Here is a 20,436-nt window from a genome sequence, read left to right as displayed (position 1 = left end):
TTTCTTTTTTTTCTTTTTTTTTTCCTCCATGATGAAAAATATTCATCTTGAAAGAAAAGTTGATCTTTTTCCCCACATGTTCCAGGGTGAACAGTTTGGGAAAAGCACTTAAAAAAATAAATAAATAAAATAACTGCAGTGACCGATGAGATGCAATACTGAGGTCCTACGACAGATGTCAATGTCGACCAAATATATATATATATATATATATATATATATATATATATATATATATATATATACGACAGATGTCAATGTCGACCAAATATATATATTATATATATATATATATATATATATTATATATATATATATATATAAAAAGCATGTTTACCACACAATTAGCACCACAACTCCCCGTCGAGCCAAAAACGATACAATAATATACTAAAACGTCGTGCTGCACCCTTCATTCATTCATTAACGCCACCCGACCGACGATTATTATCATTTCAAACATAAATTGAATTTGAACCAGTTTGTCAAGGATTCTGAACACACCTTTTTACACGGGATTTAAATCAGTGTCAACTTTTTTTCTGGTGACTCCAATGAGGAGGCGACAAATTGGAGAGAGAGCAACACAGAGAACGAAGGGGAAAAGAGAGAGAGAGAGAGACCTCCATCCTTCCTGGTGGGAGGTTTTGAGATGCGCATCTTCCTTCCTGCCCCTCCCTTTCTTTCTCTCTCTCTCTCCTCCCTCCATGTCGTCCTCCTCTTCTTCCTTCCTCCTCTCGGTGTTCGTCTCGTCAGACCCGGCCTAGCTTCATAAGCCCTAAGCCCGGAACCTTGGAGCCTCACGGGGAAGACATCTGGGCGCGAGCCGGCCGAGGCCCCACTTACTTGGCCGGGCAATGCTGCGCTAAGCTAGCCGCCGTTTGCGCACTTCCTGCCGGCTTGGCTTTGTGCTGAGGAAAGGGGTTGGCGGTGGGGGGGAATGTAGACGAGAAGGTGGGACCCGAAGCCGCGTCTGCTCTGTGCCCGTCCGCCGAGCGGCCTCTTTGCCAGGCTCCCCCCTCACACAAGATGTCGACCAGGACGCCTTTGCCCACGGTCAACGAGCGTGACACCGAGAACGTAAGTCATTTCGACCACATTATTTGTGTGTGCGTTTGTTTCGTGAGGTGTTGTTTCAGCGCGGAGGGGGAAGCAAATGGCAGCGGCTAGCTAGTTTGAGGGAGGGCTAAACCGCACACGGCCAATGAGGACTCACCCTACCGCCTCTTTCGGGAATAAAACCCACCCGGGACCAGAATAACCCAGCACGGAAGGTGCACTTGGCCTGGATGTGACACTTCAGTACTGGGAAAGCCAGCCCACAACACAACGCACTGCGTCAGCCTCCGTGGTTGAATATATATATATATATATATATATATATATATATGTGTGTGTGTGTGTGTGTGTGTGTGTGTGTGTGTGTGTGTGTGTGTGTGTATATATATATATATATATATATATATATATGTGTATATATAGCAACGTGAAATTAAATAACCGTGGATTTTTTTTGGGGGGGTGGGGGGGGGGTCAATATTTTGGGTGGGGTGTCGTTATGTTGCCCTACTTTTTCGCTCGGAAGCATCGCAATGTGACATCCAATCACCTCGTGGGCCCCGAGCTGCACGCTCGCTCGGTGCCGGAGGAGCAGGGGGGGTTGCTGGGTATTATTCATAAGCTACCCCCCTCCCTCCCTGACACGACACCGACGAGCCAATGTTGCACATTTTGATGGAAACATATGTGTAATAATGATCATAATTGTTAAACAAGAGTCGGAGGGATGTTGATAAACATTCATTGTAGTTTCGAGTCATGCTGCACGGTGACAGCACAATGACCACCCAAAAAAAGCCTTCCTTTTCTTCTTTTTGTGTGTGGGTGTGTTCATTCTTGAATTTTCTTGAATTTTCGAATTTTTTTGTTTTGGGGTGCTTGAAATATGGAAATGCTTGAATTTGGAAGTTTCCGATTGCTTGGGATGCTGGAAAAATGGATGTATTTTGGCATGATTACAAGACAACAACCACACAGATTCCTCTTTTTTTGTGTTCAGGGATTCCACTGGTGCTTGAAATGCTATAATTTGAATGTTTTGTGGTTTGGGGGGGACTTGAAATGCTGTCATTCTAACGTTTTGGGGTGCTTGGAATACTTAATTGCATGCATTTGAATGTTTCAATGCTGCTTGAAATGCCTGATTTCTGATTTTGGAAGTGTATAGAGTACAGTACTGTACTTGAGTGCTTGTGTTTTTTTTGTTTTTGCACGGTGGCAGAATAGAAGGGATGTTGATGATCAAATACATTCTAGTTTAGAGCACATGCTGCATGATGACAGCACAATGACAACGCAAATCCCCTTTTTTTGTCTGTGCGGGGTTCCCCCTTGGTACTTGAATTTGAATGTTTTGTGGTTTTGGAGTAGGGGGAATGCATTCATTATAATGTTTTGACGTGCTTGGAATACTTAAATGCTTGGACGGTTGTAAATGATTTTACACGGTGAGTTGGTGACGGCACGATAACCGCACGGAACCCCTCATTTTTGGGTGCAGGTGTTCCATTGCTACTTGGAACACTTTAGTTCTGTTTTGGGGTACTTGGAATACTTACATAATTAAATGTTACTGTTTTGAGTGTGTGCAAAAATCCCTCCATCTGTGTTCAGGGATTCCAATTGTGCTTGAAATGCTCGAATTGTCACGTTTAGTGCTTGACATACTTGGAAATACTTGAATTTAATGCATTGTTGTTTTGTGGTGCTTGAAAGTGCTTGTATTCTCAGTTTTTCAGTGATTGAGATAATGTTATGATTTAGAAGGCTGACAACATAATAACCACGCAAATTGCCTAATTTTTTTGTTGAGTTGAACTTTCAGAGTTTGTTTATTTTGGGTGCTTAGAAAACTTGAATTGTAATTTTTTTTGTCCTTGAAATGCTTCAATTTAAAAGATTCTAGGTGCTTGTAATTCTTGGATTTTAATGGTTGAGTGCTTGGGATGTTTGACAGTTTTTGAATTTCAAAATTTTACTGTCAAGGTCTGACAAGCACTTTTGAAATGCTTAACAATGTAGCCCCGTCCTCACTACTATCCCCGATTGGATAGCTGGCATCTTACGTGAAGTAATGAAGCTAAACATGCCGGCATAAATGTATGTCGTTTCATTTTATTTCTACGCCCCATGCTATTGAGAAGCACGCACACAATACTTTGTGTACGGCTCAATGTCATCATGAAATTGCTGTGTGCATTGCATTCCTGTAAACATTAGTTTACTCAGCATTAGGTTGCTGAAAGTAAAAAGGCCAGGAATTTGATTTAAAAGCATGGGCAAAGTGTTTAAACACAACCGTTTGTGGAGGTGTGTGAACTAAGTGTGTTTGTACCACTGCTTTAAAGGTCACGCCAGCCATTTTCTCTAGTTAACACTTTCAGCTGCAACTCAGACTTGACTTGAATCTAATGTGGCGCTCTCGAGCTATACATTGCCTCAGACGTCGTAGCTGCAGTTGATCTAAAAAGTCGACACACCCCTGTTCAAATGCCAGGTTTTTGTGCTATAAAAAATGAGACGAAGCCACCTATCTATTATCTATTTATAAAGCCAAGTTTGAACTTGAAGGTATGTTTGTCGCAAACAACACTGCTCATCCCCAAAAGAACATCATACCGACAGTGAAGCATACTAGTGGCAGCATCACGCTTTGGGGCTGTTTTTCTTCAGCTGGGCCTGAGACAAGGTGGAGGGACTTAGGAACAGTTCCAATGAGCATTCAGTGTTAGCACAAAACCTTCAGGCTTCTGCTCGAAAGAAGGAAAAAAAAGTCTTGAAGAGGCTACAAGAGTAGCTGAACTTGGTGTTAATGAAGTGGCACTTCAATTGGTGGCAGGTGTGTGAGGAGTCCCACTTGACATCAGTTTGAATGTGATTGGTTAATTATGAACACAGCCACATGCCCAATTATAAGAGGATGTGCGCGCTGGTGCAACCATATTATATCTCAGTTGTTTATGATGAATTCCTCCTCTCTAAAAGATTTATTTTTTTCCAATTAAGTTCTACAAGTTCAAAGTCAAATTTAGGGTGGGAAAAGTCTTGAGCCTTGATTCTTGATTTTTAATATCACAAAAAAAAAAAAAAAAAAAAAAAAGAAACCTGACATTTGTGTAGGGGCGTGTAGACTTCTTATATCCACTGTATATGCGTCTGCTATTGAGGAAAGTCAATAAATAAGAGGCACTCACTCCCAGTTGCAGCCATCCGGCCTCGAATGAGTTGGACTCCAGCTTGTAACCCCGGCGGGCCCACTAGCAACTGAACTTCATTGCATAACATCTTATTACTCAAGAGAGACGGTAGGCTTTTACTTGATAATCTCTTAAGTGTGTGTGTGTGTGTGTGTGTGTCAGACTTCCGTGAAGACATTACATCGAGGCTATGGAAAGAACATTTATTCCGTCTGGATAGTTGTTTTCTACCTTAATGTTGTTTTCTACCTTAATGTTCGTTTACTACTACGCTGTTTGTCATCACTAGTAAGACACTAGTAGAATGTCCATGGCGCACTAGTAGGACGACTGGGTCTTACTAATAATGTTTTTTTTTCTAACAAATGCTCAAATAATGCTTAAATATCCTTGATATCGAATACATGCTTATATGGCTTTCCATAAAGCCAGCTTCATTTCCATATGCCGTACTAGTATATTGTTTGTCCTCACTAGTAGGAAAATGTATTTACTATTTACTATGTGCGACAATTATTGTACATACTACTAGTATTGAGGCAAAACTACTGTAGATGACACCTGTGTGCTACTAGTACTACTAGTGACTAGGCTTTACACGATCAGGATTTTTAGGACCGATCAGCGAGTTTAAAATGCCGATCACCGATCCGATCACAAGATGGAGAAATGTGTCTATTTAAATGACTTGTTCATTTACTGTATATACTTGTGTACTTAATTGCTCCCAAAAATATATTTACAATAAATCATGTATTTTGTTAATCTATTTATGCCAGTGAGGCGTAGTGACTGACAGAACAAATGAATGGTATTCTATTAGATGGCAGGAAGTACATACAGTAATTAATGTATTCACTTTTTGTGACATTTTTGTTTGTTGGTGTGCTGTGAGATTTTTCAATTGTAAAATATGTGCCTTGACTCCATAAAGGTTGGAAATCACTGCTCTAGTCAGATTGTGTATTCTAATCAGTCAGGTCAAACCAACATTACAACATGACAGAAATAATGGGTGCTAACTTACTGTAATTAGATTACTTTAGTGTAATTAAATTACTTCACACACACCGAAATCTTAGAGCATGATTCGCCATAACGCCGGCATGTTTACGTACAACCGTTAGTGCTAGCACTAGCTTGCTAGGCTACATAACGTTTTGTTGCCTGCTTGCGAGCCGTATCGTATTAAAAGTACGTAAACATACCTCAAGCAAGCCTTAAATGAAGGGTCCTCTGCCGAGCACCGGTGACCACCAACACACGTTGTTCCCCATTTTGTTCTTATAAACACACGGTGCGATCCATTATTGTTGTCGTCGCCACGATTACGAGTGTATGCGGTCACGTTTGAGTTGACAAGATGATGCCCAGTGATTGTAAAAAACGGGATGCGGTGGTATCGGAATACAAGATTTCATTGCAACAGTCTGACATAGTGCAATCATGAAAGACCAAATTTGGTCTTGTAGTCTGATCCACGCATTACATGTTGTAAACGTGTTGTCTGTCCCACACCGCCGACATGTTTTTTTCTAAAATAACTTTATTGGTGGTCAGATATTTACAGTACTACGTCAAAAGACACATGACAAGGGTAAAAATAAACTAGCTTTTGGATTCAAATATACTGTACACGATGGAGACGTGGACTAAATGTCTTTTGCAGAGCGAATTATGACATTAAAGCCGATCAGCCGGTCAGCATAAAATGCTAATTATCGGCCGATACCGATCAGGCTGATCAGATCGGTGTAAATTCTACTAGTGACACTCAAATAGCTTTCTATTTGAACATTTATTGGGAAAAAATGTTAAGGCACAGTTGTTCTACTAGTGCGCCCTAGTCATTTTACTAGTGGGCTGAATTGTCTTACTAGTGAGGACAAAACACATAGCTACTAGTACATGGACCTGAAAGTGGATATCAAGGATTTTGAGTAAATGCTCACAACTGCTTTCCATAAAGCCATTTGGGCATTTTTTTTGGAACAAAACAACTTAACTAGTAAGACAGCGTTTTTGTATTAATGCACCCTTAGTCATTCTATATTGTAGTGCACCTAATTGTCTTACTAGTTAGACAAAAAGCGTACTAGTACATGAGCCCTACTAGACGTTCGACTTGTGCGCTGAATTGTCTCACTAGAACAGGGGTGTCAAACTCTTTTTTTTGTCTCGGGCCGCATTGTAGTTATGATTTCCCTCAGAGGGCCGTGAGAACAGTGAAACCATATAAATGTTTAATCATCACCAAAACATACTACCATTACACAAAATTTTAGCAAAAATCACGGAAGTTGACGAACATGATTTGCTTTCTGGGGCCACATAAAATGATGTGGCGGGCCGCATCTGGTCCCCGGGCCTTGAGTTTGACACCTATGTACTAGAAGATGAAATTAAGTTGGATATCAAGGATATCGATCAAATGCTCCAACGGCTTTCCATATGACTTGCCTCATTCGTTTTGTGTGGTTTGGAGTCCATGGGGAGCAAAGCTTGAACAACCCCAATTCCAAAGAAGTTGGGACGTTGTGTTAAACATAAATAAAAACAGAATTTTGTTGATTTGCAAATCACGTTCAACCTATATTTAATTGAATACACTACAAAGACAAGATATTTAATGCTCAAACCGATAAACCAGATTGTTTTTAGCAAATAATCATTCACTTAGAATTTTATGGCTGCAACACGTTTCAAAAAAGCTGCGACAGGGTCATGTTTACCACCGTGTTACATCACCTTTTCTTTTAACAACATTCAATAAACGTTTGGGAACTGAGGACACTAATTGTTGAAGCTTTGTAGATGGAATTCTTTCCCATTCTTGCTTGATGTACAGCTTCAGCTGTTCAACAGTCCGGGGTCTCTGTTGTCGTATTTTACGCTTCATAATGCGCCACACGTTTTCAGTGGGAGACAGGTCTGGACTACAGGCAGGCCAGTCTAGTACCCGTACTCTTTTACTACGAAGCTATGATGTTGTAACACGTGCAGAATGTGGTTTGGCATTGTCTTGCTGAAATAAGCAGGGGCGTTCATGAAAAAGACGTTGCTTGGATGGCAGCATATCTTTCTCCAAAACCTGTATGTACCTTTCAGCATTAAAGGTGATGCAGTGCCGCCTGAGGGATCGAAGGTCACAGGCATTCAATGTTGGTTTCCGGCTTTGCCGCTTACATGCAGTGATTTCTCCAGATTCTCTGAACCTTTCGATGATATTATGGACCGTAGATGATGAAATCCTTAAATTCCTTGCAATTGTACATTGAGGAACATTGTCCTTAAACTGTTCGACTATTTTCTCACACACTTTTTCACAAAGAGGTGAACCACGCCCCATCTTTGCTTGTGAATGACTGAGCAAGTTTATCAGGTTGAACATTAAATATCTTGTCTTTGTAGTGTATTCCATTAAATATAGGTTGAACATGATTTGCAAATCATTGTATTCTGTTTTTATTTATATTTAACACAACATCCCAACTTCATTGGAATTGGGGTTGTTTATTTACGGCGATGTGACGCGCCAGCCCGTCAAGAAGAACCTGTCCCGATTCCCCGTTTTGGTTTATTCAAGAGCAGTTTGGGAGCAGGCCAAGTGTTCAATCATGCTTTTTTTTCTTTTTTAATTTTTTTAACCAGTTCATCCTGCCAAAAGTACTCTCCAGCTGAGGCGAAACATCCGAATTGGTCTCCTCCAGAGAATTGTTTTTGTCAAATGTGCCCCAGTGACATACGTGATGCGCGCCCCGCAGGGTGTAGCATTTCCCCGCCTGAAACGGGAGCCAGCCTGCCCGGGTCGCCGCACCGGGGTATTATCCTCTGGCTGGGTGTGGCGTTCCAGGAGGAGCGGAGGATCACGAGAGCGCTGACCTGGACGGACACGGGCGGCGTTGTGTTCCCAGCCGGCCGCCGTTAATTCACCTTCGCATGCCATAACAGTGTGACTCGTATCGCCGTATGGTTAGAAGGCCTCTTGGGGCTGTGCTGGAATTTTTGGGTGTTCTCTCAGAACCTTGAAAATGAATTAGTGTTCATCCGGTGCTGATAAGGTCAGTGTGTCACAGAGGGAGAGGAGGTCACGTGACTCACGCATGAGATTAGCATGCAGGCTGCTTCTTTGTGTTCTCCCGTGTAAACAGCAGTACAAACACAACCTTTGCTTGCCTCACGAATAGAATCACAGCAGTAATCATCATAATTGAAGATTTACAATGACGTACAGTATTAGCTGGAACGCAACAGTACATTTGGAAATACAGTGAATTGTTCCAGACAATAGTTGAATATCGAATGAACTTTTTTTATTATTACGTTCTTTTACCCCTCCCACATGCTTTAAACACATTTAAATGTATTAAAATGAATTTAAACTTATTAAAACACACTTTTTAAAATACTCCTTAGCGCCTGTTGTCACTCTCTCGCTTGCACAGTTTTACAAATAAGAGAACGAAAAAATACCAATCTTCATTGTAGGTGCTAAAAGGGTTTTGTGACTCCTGGTGTTTTCTTTTCTGTCCACATGGCTCTTGGTTGCTAATCCCTAATCTGGAAGAATATGCGGACATTAATGCTGATGCTAACTTCTCCCCGTCTTTTTACAGCATTCGTCGGTGGACGGCTTCGTGGAGCCCCCGGTTCCTCCGACAAAGTCGGCGAGTCGCCACAGCCTGCCGCGATGTCGCAACTCTTTCACCTCCGCGGAGGAGCACCCGCACATCGGGAACTACCGCCTCCTCAAGACCATCGGGAAGGGTAATTTCGCCAAGGTCAAGCTGGCGCGACACGTCCTGACTGGACGAGAGGTAAGAGAAGTCACCTCCACAATATATTTCGTTGAGTACTCGAGTAATTGAATTTGAGGCAACAGAATCAGCCTTGGTTTAACGGGTAGCGCTCGCGATTAGCGCGCTAGAGATGACCATTTTAAGTTAAAAAATCATAATAAATACAGTTATTTAAAAATATGTTGAGGAGTATAGTTAGATTTATGTTAGATTTACGGTCTTCTAACTGGCCCTTTAACAGCATCGATAATGCCAATATGGCCCTTGGTGAAAATGAGTTTAACTCCCCTGATGTTATATGTACATTACACATCTAATAGTGTCTTAAAATCACTTACAGACACTCATCTGTCGTTTTTGGTTCTAATTTTCCACTGTCACAACAGCGCGTCCGTCTGCAACAAATATCCGCTTGGTAAACATGGACAGTGGCCAATTGGTTCCAGGTGACGCGAATATGTTTTTATCAATACTTTTTATCGCCTCGAGGCAGAAAGTTTTTGCTTCGACCATTTTTTTGTGGTCGACTTAGCCGATTTGTTTTATTTTATTTTTTTTCCCCCACAGCCCTAGTTTTTACCCTTCATACTTGACTTTTGCGTCCATTACGTTTCTTTTTTTGAAAAAGTTAAAGTCCAGTAATTATCACTATGGGGTACATTATCATAGATTGTAGCATGAGGGACAGAAAAGGACTCCTAGTATGCAGCAGTTTGACATTTCCTCCCCCCCAAGACATATTTAGGGGTGGAAATTACACTTGAGAAAGTGCTTTTGGACTGTACTTGACTTTTATAGCTTGGAATCCTTCTTGTACCTTTTTTGGACCACAGACACAATTACTTTGAACTTGCCTAATTAGCCTATTGGGACTGATGAGTGGAGATCACGTGTGTCAAACTGAAGGCCCGGGGCCCCATTTGACCCACCACATCATTTTATGTGGCTCGCGAAAGCAAATAATTTTTGTCAACTTCCATGGTTCTTGCTAATATATGTACCAAATTTCAAATCACCATACCACCAAACCTCTTTTTACCGTAACGTGAACAATAGTTGAACAAATTATCATTGACTTCTGATTTCAAAACTAGTTAGCCATCAATTTTTTGTGTGTATGTAATACTATGATGAGGCGATGAAACATTTATACTGTTTCACAGCCGTAACGGCCCACTGAGGGAAACTGTACCAAAATTGTGGCCTACGACGAAAATTAGTTTGACACCCCTGCTGTAGATGGAACATAAATGGACAGAACTAATTTCTCACTGTGCACCGTGCATGGAGGCGCTACTTATGGGTCTTTCCTGCTGCAAGGTACCAAGCTGTCATTGCAGTTTCAGAAGCCCCTTTCCCCCGCCTCACTGTCCTGTGTGTAAGATATGGCGTTGACCCACAAATTTGCTCATTTCCAATGTAGTATCAGAGGAGGAATGTTAAAGAATACCGTGTGAACACCTGAGACTCACTGCCCACATCTCTTTGTGTATGAAAGCAGTTGTAGTTGTGCAGATATTGGCGCTGATGTCGCCAGGCATCTAATTATCTGACTATGCAAAGCCGCAATATCTACAAGAGGTTGAACGACGACAGTTGTTTTGTAGTCGACGCTCAGGTGACGATAGTTGAGTCATTGTCGACTACTTGTGGACGTCATTGTTTTTCCCAACACGCCCAGTGTGGCAATGTTTAAAAAAAAAAAAATCAATAAAAAACAAATCGCTGTGCAATGGCTCCCTCACTCTATCTCCTAACCTGACACGTTCATCCAGTCACATTCAGGCACATTCAAGGTCCAGTCGGAATTTGTCCAACTCTAACACAAACTCATGTAAACACAACTACAGGATCACTACTTACTACAGTACATTAGTATAGTATAAAGTAAAAGAAAAAAAATAAAGGCACAGGCAATGGTTTTCAACAATGTATTTTAGCAAACCTTCAGTTGTGTGACATGGACTGTTGTTGCAAGAGGTATAGAAGTTATAGTTTCGTCTAGAAATTACTGAAATAAACACTTATGCTAAGGTTAGATTACTCTTGCTGCTGAGCTCCGCACTCTCCCCTTTGCTGTAGCAGCTCTGCCCTGAGTCTCCTTGAATAAAATGTTTCTCTTTACCATGGCCAACAGCCACAAGCCGTTAAGTAAATACAGAAGCCACCTCCTCATTGCTGTTATTTGTGAGTTTGTTGAGTTGCGACTTGGGCGTTCATTGCGGCGTGGTTGTAGCGGTTTCCCACGACGACTGAAAAATCAAACTGCTCCAAAACTGAGGCCAGTGGAACTACAAAGAGCATAACTCAGGCATATTAATAAGTAAGGTATCAATGAAGCTGTACTATTTGGGCCAATCTAAATTGGTGGCAGTCCAGAATGAGCCATTCTAGTTAAAGCCTACGCAGACAACAACCTGCATTGTGCAACAGCTCTTTCTTAGCGGCTTCCACCCCTTGCTAATCCCCCGGGTTTCATCCGGCGCGTGGCCATATTAGGAGTATTGACGCCACAAATGTATTCCTCCCCCCGGTCGGAGCGCCAACAGCGTCCTTGTCACCGGCCAATGTTAAACAGGCGTATTGGATACGGGGTCCAGGTCACGAGGAGAAGGTCGCTTGCTTTGTGCGCCCGAGTGGCTTTGCTGGCTCATCAAGAATGCAAAGACGCGGATCAGAGTGCGGGAAAGAACATTTGGAAAGAACACAGACCAATAAAACCGATGCAATCCGCAAACAAGGGTGAGAGACAGTAACTGGAAGTGAGCAGTGAGAGGCAGGGTAAAGTCCTGACTGATCACCTGTCAATCCCACTCTAGAGTTTACCTCAGGCTTCAAGTTAAATGTTTTTGAAAGCAGGAGTCTACACTTGCCCATGGATTTACCGTGACTTTCAAGTTTTTTGAGTTACAATATGAGCCGTTGATTTTTTTCTATTTTTAATTAAAAAAAATTTTTTTGCTTTGCGTTGTGAGCCTAAAGTAAAAGTAAGCTTCAGTTATGGCACGAAAGTTAAAAAAATTTAGCCATTAAGGTACTGTAATGTCCTCGCATGTGGGCAAGGAGAGCCACAGTCGCCGATGCACTTTCAGCTGCTAATCGACGGGAAAAACAGTCAAATGCTAAATGAGAAGACTCACAAGAAGCTGCTGTAGGCCACAACTCACGTGTAGACGCTCACACTGAAACAACCAGTCAACCCATCTTTGGCTATTGATGTCACTCACTTGGCCACGTCCTTGAAAGGCACACACCCCACAGAGAAATATTGCAGTACATACAGCAAATATACATTATACAAGCAGTTTATTTCTTTACATTCTCTTTTATTATGTTTTTATACTATATATTTTATTTCTTATAAACCTATACCGTAACAATTTGTTTTCGCTGTTTTGGGGGGTTTCAACGGAATAATGGACTTTCACTTCATTTCAATGTAGAAGGTTGAGCTGATCTGAGTAAATGTTCAATGAATCAAACCATTCAATCCAGTGTGTCAGTTTGCCTTGCTATTCAGGTTTTCTCCTGAAATTATTGTCACGGGTTCGCATGTCGAAAGCAAACAGGAATTTTACTCAAGAGGCTCTCGGCTTGACAGAGAACAAGTGCCGGGAAGATCTAAATATAGACACGCACTGTGAAGAAGCAAACGTAAGAGCAGAGTTTCTACAGTATGTTGTGGGTATAAAAATAATTGAATGAGAAGAAATTCGACCACACTCAAAACGGAAATGCAGAATAAGTACTTGTACTTGATACTTGATACTACTTTTACTGTACATTTATTGTCTTTCTGAAGTTAACCCGTTTGAGAAGGCGGCACATGAGCAACTGGAAACCCCTGCCACATGTACTGTATTGTACTATATACCATGATAACTGGTGATGGAACTAGGCATTTGAACATCATTTTAATATTTCATTATAATGATTTAGCAACTCAATATCCACCAATTGTTGGTTCATAGAAATCACTGCTACAGTGGAATCACTCAGGTGGAATGCAATCTGTTTTGATTTATTCAGAGTCCGACTTCAGAACATTTTGACCCATGGGAAATCATGGAAATTAAATGCAACTGTTTCATGGTCAAACTGTGGCCAAAAGCGCGAGCCAGGCAACCTGTGGCTAGTGCTAGCAGCTGAAATCATGATGGTAGCGGTACTTTGGCACTGAAATACTCTGTCCATAGCCTACTGACTTTTGTTTATCTTTCTTCTTTTGAATGCATAATTAATGCTTTCAAGGACATGCATATGCGGTGACTCACCGAAATGACGGGCTAAATAATTCACACTTTGAGAACACACAAATGGAAATACTGGCTCAGCATGTATTGTAAGAAATGTAATTATCACCTGTGATGCAGGCAAAGAGAGTAGTGACTGTTACCACGTCATGTTTAACAGGTGTAGTATCCATGCTGGGATGGAATTAAGTGTCCTGGCCAACGACTTGTAGGTCTTAAAGAAACACTGCTCCACATGAATAACCTGCACTCTGTGAATCAGCGCTTTGCTATTTTGTTTGTAGCGATATAGTGGCCTCACGCAGTAATATTCTTTCTGTAATGCGAAGGGCTACCAGTTTGATACACACTTCTGAAATAACAAAATTGCTCCAATTTTTGGGCAGTAAATCTTTTAATATTGCCACTTTCAAATTGACACCAATGCAGTTTTGTGATTTTGGGGGGTGGGTGGGGGAAGAATAGCAATTCAAGAAGGTGCAGCTCTCTCGTGAGCTATTTTTAGAACAGGACCACATTACGTTGGTGACCTCTGTCATAGATCTTCTGGAAATTATACTGTAAATCTTCAAACAACTGCTACTTTGACACACACTGAGCATCAACACAAACAGAGCATACAGCAATTTTGGATTTATAGGTTTGTGTGTATGTGCAGAACACATTTTATTGACACTGTTTGTAATTTTTGTGTTCAAAACAGCCCACAATCGCTCCATCTTGATTTTTGTTAAATTCATAAAATCTTTTACAAATGGACTTCCCACACTAATCAGAAAAGTTCAACTGGAATACACTGAAGTGCAGAATATGTCCAGTGGGAGACATTGATTGAGACATTGCAATTGTGACTGCATTTTTTGGTATTGATTGAAGTTGTAGCATATTATAAACGGTGGTGAGTAGGAAGGCTTAGTAAGGACTGTAGAAGCTGCTGAACGCTCACAAAAGTGCAGTGAAGCCGATCTGTTTTCCCTTTTGCACTTTGGGCTCATCATTGAGCTGCACGCCTCACGCTGCTGACCCGTGCAACCCGCCGGGCCAAGACTGACATGCAGAGTCCTGTACAACTTTTTTCACTACTGTCTTTTATGCTAATCTGTCTGTGTTTGCTGGTGCCACTTCATTTGCATACAGTTCGCCACAGGGAAAATAACTCTCGTGAGCAAATATTTCCCTTTTATGCCAGTCAAAAGCTTTTTGAAGGTGCGATTCAGTCGCAAACGTGTTGCGGCAAAGCTACCACACGTGGGAAAGTAATGAGGAAGGTTTGCTTAAAACAAAACAAAACTCCACGAGACTGGGAATTAGTTTTGACACTTCGCGGAGCTTCAGTCTCACTGTCTCCTTCCTCACCCCCATCCCCCATTTTGTCTCCGAAGGTGGCAGTGAAGATTATAGATAAAACCCAGCTGAATCCCACCAGTCTACAAAAGGTGAGTCCTGCTTGCTTTGATGTCATCTATTTGACCAATTAATCAAATGATTCATTTTCAATATTTTTAACTTAAGGCTATAACAAAGGGCTGTGGGAATGTTCTGAACTCCTTTTTGACCTAAATGTGGGCGGGCCTAGATGTAGCTGAGTAATCAGAAAACAAGCCTAAAATTACTACTGAGTCTGTTTTTTTTTTTCTGCAGACAGCATTTTTAATTTCAGAATTATGGAATAAGTGCCAATATTTGCAGTATTTTAGAGGTAAGAGGTAATTGACAAAACAAAATTATAACCACATCTCAGGTAAGATAAGGTAACATTGATACAATAGTCATACTACTTTTTCCGGTTTTCCTGTTTCGCTTTAAAGGCTGCAAAGGATTTTGCTGTAGAACGTAATCACATACAGTATGACATCAGGGGTGTGTTTGATATCTTCACCTCCACCTCTTTTCCCCTTAAGTCCCACCCACCTCTCTTGACTCACAGTTTATTTTGCAGTTTGACCACGGCTAAAAATACAACCGGCTGCCTCTTTGTGTCACTTACCTTTTGTCGAACAGTCATTAACAATCACAACAAAAGGCACTGTTTCATGATTACTGCGTCTAAATCTGGCCCTTTCTCATGATTTGACATACAGGCACATGCACGAAGACGCACACTGATTAAAAGTCAGTCCTTATAGGCAAGAAGAACACTGCTACTAATGCTGCTGCTAATGTGTATGTGAGCCACCTGGTTTGAGTTTGGCATCTAAAAATACTGCAGCTTGACTGGCAGAGGCGCTTTATTCCTCTGCACATTACATTATCACAGCTCAGCTCTCTTGATTCTCGCATGTTGTACATGATGAACAAATTGCCACGCGGCTGTCGTAGGTGCAAATTAAAGGGCCATTACAACAATCGCACCCTGTAAAAACGGAAGTTAATATGGGGCTGTGATATTAATGTAGCGTTAACGGAACTCTGATTTTGTATTTTTTTATTTTATTATTATTATTTTCCCCCCCGTCAGTCTCCCTCTAAAGTCATAACGTGTGATTTTACTTTTGAGCAATTGTCATACAGTAAACCCGCCATATACCGCAGGGCATACGTTCCAGACCCATTGGTGAAAATCTGCAATATAGACAGACCATATAAGTTCTTTTTATAGTTTTACCCTCCCCACATGCTTTAAACACATGTCAAATTGTTATATTATTATTATTATTATTATTATTATATGCTGCAATTAAAGTACTGTGATGCCCTCACATTTGGGCACAAAGCTGTTTTTTGTGCAGAACAAACAGCCAAATACACAAATACAAAATGAAAACACTCGCAAAGGAGCAAACACTCACATTGAAGTAACCAGCCAACCCGACTGACTGTAGCTGCTGACGTCACTGACTAGGCCCCACCCCTTAAAGGCACACACAATACAACAGTACATTCAGTAATTGCACTTTATAAAACCAGTTTATTTCTTTACATTCCCTTTTATTATGTTTTGAAACAATGCAGCGGTGCCTGGACTTCTGACACAGGTGTCAAACTCAAGGCCTTGGGGCCAGATCTGTCAGGCCACATCATTTTATGTGGCCCGTGAAAGCAAATCAAGTGCATCAACATACAAGACTTGCAAAAATCTGTGCAAATATTTCTAATTGTCATATGTAATAAATAATTGTTAAAATATTGCAAGCATTTTTTTTGTTACCAAGACCCTTTTTACAGTAACTAAACTAGCTTTAGTAACTAGTAACTTTCTGATTTCAAAACTAGTTATCCATCATTTTCTTTTAGCATGAAGTTAGTGGACAAAGTTATGTGGTTTGTTTAAATACACATTTAATTCTCTATATTTTATGTTTAGTTCTATAGTAAACCTTATTTGGGAGTGGCAATAAACAGTTTGAAGCTAGCACTTTTTGAAGAATTGTTCACTTTCTGCCAAACTGCTGCTTGTTGTGATGTACGCTGGCACTATCTAGCAGTCGAAACTCTGTTTGCTCACAAAAATTAAACACGTAAGGTCAAGGTACTACTGCACTGATCAATTTTGTAGTCGTTTATTGTAGTGTTTCGTGACTCTCCTATGTTGCATGTTGCACGAAAGTAGCCCGGTCATGCATTGTCAACACATTTTGCATTGGCCGCCTTGCAGGAATGTAATGATGTAAAAAGGCCTTTTGGCTGCACGAATAATCAATTCTGTTACTCGTTGAATTGTCGGCAAGTTAAAAGTAATAAACACATGATATGTGATGACGCAGAATGCCTCCACCCTGTAACAGAAGTATCACTGTCGAGGAAGTGCTGTGTGGATTATGTCCCCCCCACCAATGTTGTTCTCCATCCACAAGCACATCTGTAATTTACTTTGATCGTAATGGGATTTGACTGCAATTATTCATCTAATCAGTGCAAGAGAGACGCTCATGTCATCTGACCGGGATTAATTTCATTTTGCCGGCTCTTTTGTTTAACAGCCTATTATGTGGTTTGTAATCTGTGCGCACACATCACGTTAATGAAAATCTATGTCGGTGTAGCGGCTGGACGATTCTCATGATGGGGTCTGGTCGTCCGCTGCCAGGTGATGAGGCGCAACAGCGGCGTCATATCATGTGAGTGCGGCGACCAATCCGCTCTGTGCCATGAATTATTCAGGGTGCCTTTCAGATGTCTGCCTTGGTTGCTCTGAGAGGGTCAGCACAAGTAGACATCCTTTGGATTTTTATGGATAATAAATGATTGCTTTGTTATTTTGTATGCATCCGTTTATGACTTATTTGTTGATTTGTGCTTGTCATATTGATGGGACTTTGTATAATGTCAAGTGCCGTTCTTGTCAGGAGGCTTTTCGGATTCCAATTTAATATTCCCAGTAAGAAATAATGACAACACTTACGCATCGGTCCTCCACTAAGTTTGAATCAAAGGCAATCATCATAAAACTTGATACAGGGGTCATCGGTTTACGACAATAGTTCTGTTTGTACAGTCGTAATCACTAACCTGCGCTATCGCAGCAGTAATATTTTTGTTGTTAATAAAAAATCACTTCTAGATAAGCATGGGCCGGTTACCAGTTACAAGCTATGCCGTGGTTTTAAAGAGTCAAGGTTTCAAATAGTCAAGGCTTCAAAATCACAAAAATTACGAGTAGTATTAGAAAATTTCTTTACTAATGTTCCAAATATTCAAAAATAAAATAGACCTCGGATAAGCGGAAGAAAATGGATGGATGGATGAATGGACTGCGTTCAATGGAAATAAGGTATTTAACCAAATTTATTTATTTATTCATTTATTATTTATTTTATTTTTTTAAGCTGTAATTGCAATACCGTGAAACCGCAATACTTTTGGTCAACGTTATCATACCATCAGAATCTGATACTGGCCCATGCCTAGTTGTAGGTCAGAATTATAAAACAATCAAATGAAAAACAGTAAGTATGGGCGTTTAAACTACCAGTAGTTCATCGAAACTGTAAATAAATATATAAAAAGCTTGCAAATGTTTGAAAGTTTCACATTTGATCCAATCCAAACTTACCACGTTGGTGTGCTTGGTCATGTTGACATTGTTGACATACAGTATTCATCATCGGCGAGACGCTTTTAGAAATTAGTGTGATTCCTAGTTCCAAAATGTGTTGCCAATGCCGAACGACTTGATGGAAAAAACTGTTACTGGACTAAAAAAAACAAAAAAAAAAAAAAAGCATGTTCCAGACTCCAAATACTTGTTTTGTACTCCTCAGAGTTAATGCCGCAGCCATGCCGCTCTCTCTCTCTCTGCTCTATGTACAATGGACAATAGATAGAACCATCGTCACATGGCCAACACCTCAATGCCCCACATTCAACATGGTCGCTATGTAGGCACAGGAGACTCATCTTTTTGAGTTAGATCTAGTAATATTGTATATCTGTGACCTGGAAATACGTCAGTCCCATTCTCGCGTTCATTGCGCCAGTAAACGACAGCGGTTGATTCTGGAACTAACGTACTTTGTGAATGGCATTTTAAGTGACAAATAGAAACAATTTTGGACACCTTTTTCAGTCCCAACAGCCTGTTTTATCCAATATCCGTTATATCAGGTTCCGTTTTATCGAGGTTCCACTGTGTAATGCTAATGAAAAGATTTGACTTTTGGACTGCGTTTTACTGAAATTTTACACCTCTGAGTATGATGCAATACCATTCTAAACTGCACCAATAATTAAATAAACATTACTAAATTAATATATCTAGCTGTGCCAATTAAAACCAAGGCATACTATTTGATATATCAGTAAATCATGCAGTTGTACCTAAGTTTGTGGTGTGTCTTGTTGCATATTTCAATGTCTTCTACTTCCCCTCCTATGGATGACTGTAACTATATACAGAAGGCCCATCTGCAATGCAGATGGGATAGTATTTGTCTTATCATGCAGCAGTCGTCTCCTGGGCAGAATCCATGACCTCATTGACTCAGCCTGTCCTATGCCATTCTTGGGAACAACGCTACTCGGGGTACATTAAAGGGTAACTCCCACCGGCAACTTTTTCCCCCTCTTGGCCAACTGACGTGAGGCGGGCACGAAAACATCAGCTTTGTTTGTGGGTCGTCAAGTGTTGCCGGGTTTCACGTGCCAACTTGGGGACGCTAATTAGAGTCCATAGGGCTTTTACGGGGCACGTCACGAGGACATTTCGGGTTGAGATGTCTAGTCATTCTTTGACGGCGTTCCTTGAGGCTCTCTGAGCTGCTTCTATTTTTTGCACACAAGCACATTTTAGTAATGAATAAATATTCAAGAGACATGTCCCTACTCATGCTGGGTTTTACCCATAAAGATCAAATATGTTGTTGTGTTTGTTTAAAGCTGTTTGATTCCTTTGTCACTCCCAGATGACGTTTACTCTAAAAAAACAATCACATAAAACAAAAGATGGAATTAATCATTGTATATTTAAACACCAAAATGTTTGACCACACCAAAATGTTTGACCGCACCATATAATTTTGTCTAACGAAAGTCACCTAGCTCATTGCTAACATATAATGTGAAACACTATAGATAGGCTAAAAGAAATTAGCATATATGTTCCGGTAATTATCATTAGCACACACGGAGCAGCAACACATACAAACAGAGCATACAGCAATACTCGCAGGCAATTATTCTCTGGGAACAATGAATATTAAACGGCAAAATGTGGTACTGAATTATATCATCCCTTTCCATATTGTGGTTTCCTTTTTTTAATTTTAATGTATCACAGATTTTTACATTTTATATCATGGATTTTGTGCTATTTTTTGAGATTTTGTGGTGATTATTTTTCCCAAGCTGTGTGTTACTCCAGATTAATGTAGCAATAAGTGCAAGCAAGGAGGAAAGCGCGTGTAAAAGATGTCCAAGGTTTGGGATCATTTCAAACTTGTATGCTTGAATGTTGCCACATTCAACTTGGCCACCACATAGGCACGGGAGGCACGTCTGTTGGTTAGATCTAGTCAGATTGTATATGTGTGACCCGGAAATACGTGTCTCCCACTCTCTGCCTCTGTTGCACCACAGCGCCAGTAAAGAACAGCGGCCAGTTCTGGAACTAACATACTTTGTCAACCCCAGTTCAAGTGACAACCGGAAAATATTTTTGAACACATGTTCCGTCCGGACAGTCTGTTACTT

The 20,436-nt window shown here is 40.7% G+C and overlaps 1 protein-coding gene across 3 annotated transcripts in view; it reads left to right on the top strand.

Annotated features, from left to right (window-relative positions):
- The first annotated feature begins 568 nt into the window (after positions 1-568).
- Positions 569-20,436, top strand: part of mark1 (MAP/microtubule affinity-regulating kinase 1) — a 41,724-nt gene continuing 21,856 nt past the window's right edge. For all 3 annotated transcript variants that reach the window (XM_061689718.1, XM_061689717.1, XM_061689719.1), the window contains exons 1-3: positions 569-1,080; positions 8,873-9,073; positions 14,691-14,744. In XM_061689718.1, the coding sequence (XP_061545702.1) occupies positions 1,030-1,080; positions 8,873-9,073; positions 14,691-14,744 (306 nt within the window). In that variant the 5' untranslated portion in view covers positions 569-1,029. The remainder of the gene's footprint in view (positions 1,081-8,872; positions 9,074-14,690; positions 14,745-20,436) is intronic.

The sequence above is a fragment of the Phycodurus eques genome, chromosome 11, assembly GCF_024500275.1.
Source record: "Phycodurus eques isolate BA_2022a chromosome 11, UOR_Pequ_1.1, whole genome shotgun sequence".
Lineage (NCBI taxonomy): Eukaryota > Metazoa > Chordata > Actinopteri > Syngnathiformes > Syngnathidae > Phycodurus > Phycodurus eques.
Note: the sequence above shows the minus strand (reverse complement) of the source record. Positions and strands in the feature narration are given on the sequence as shown.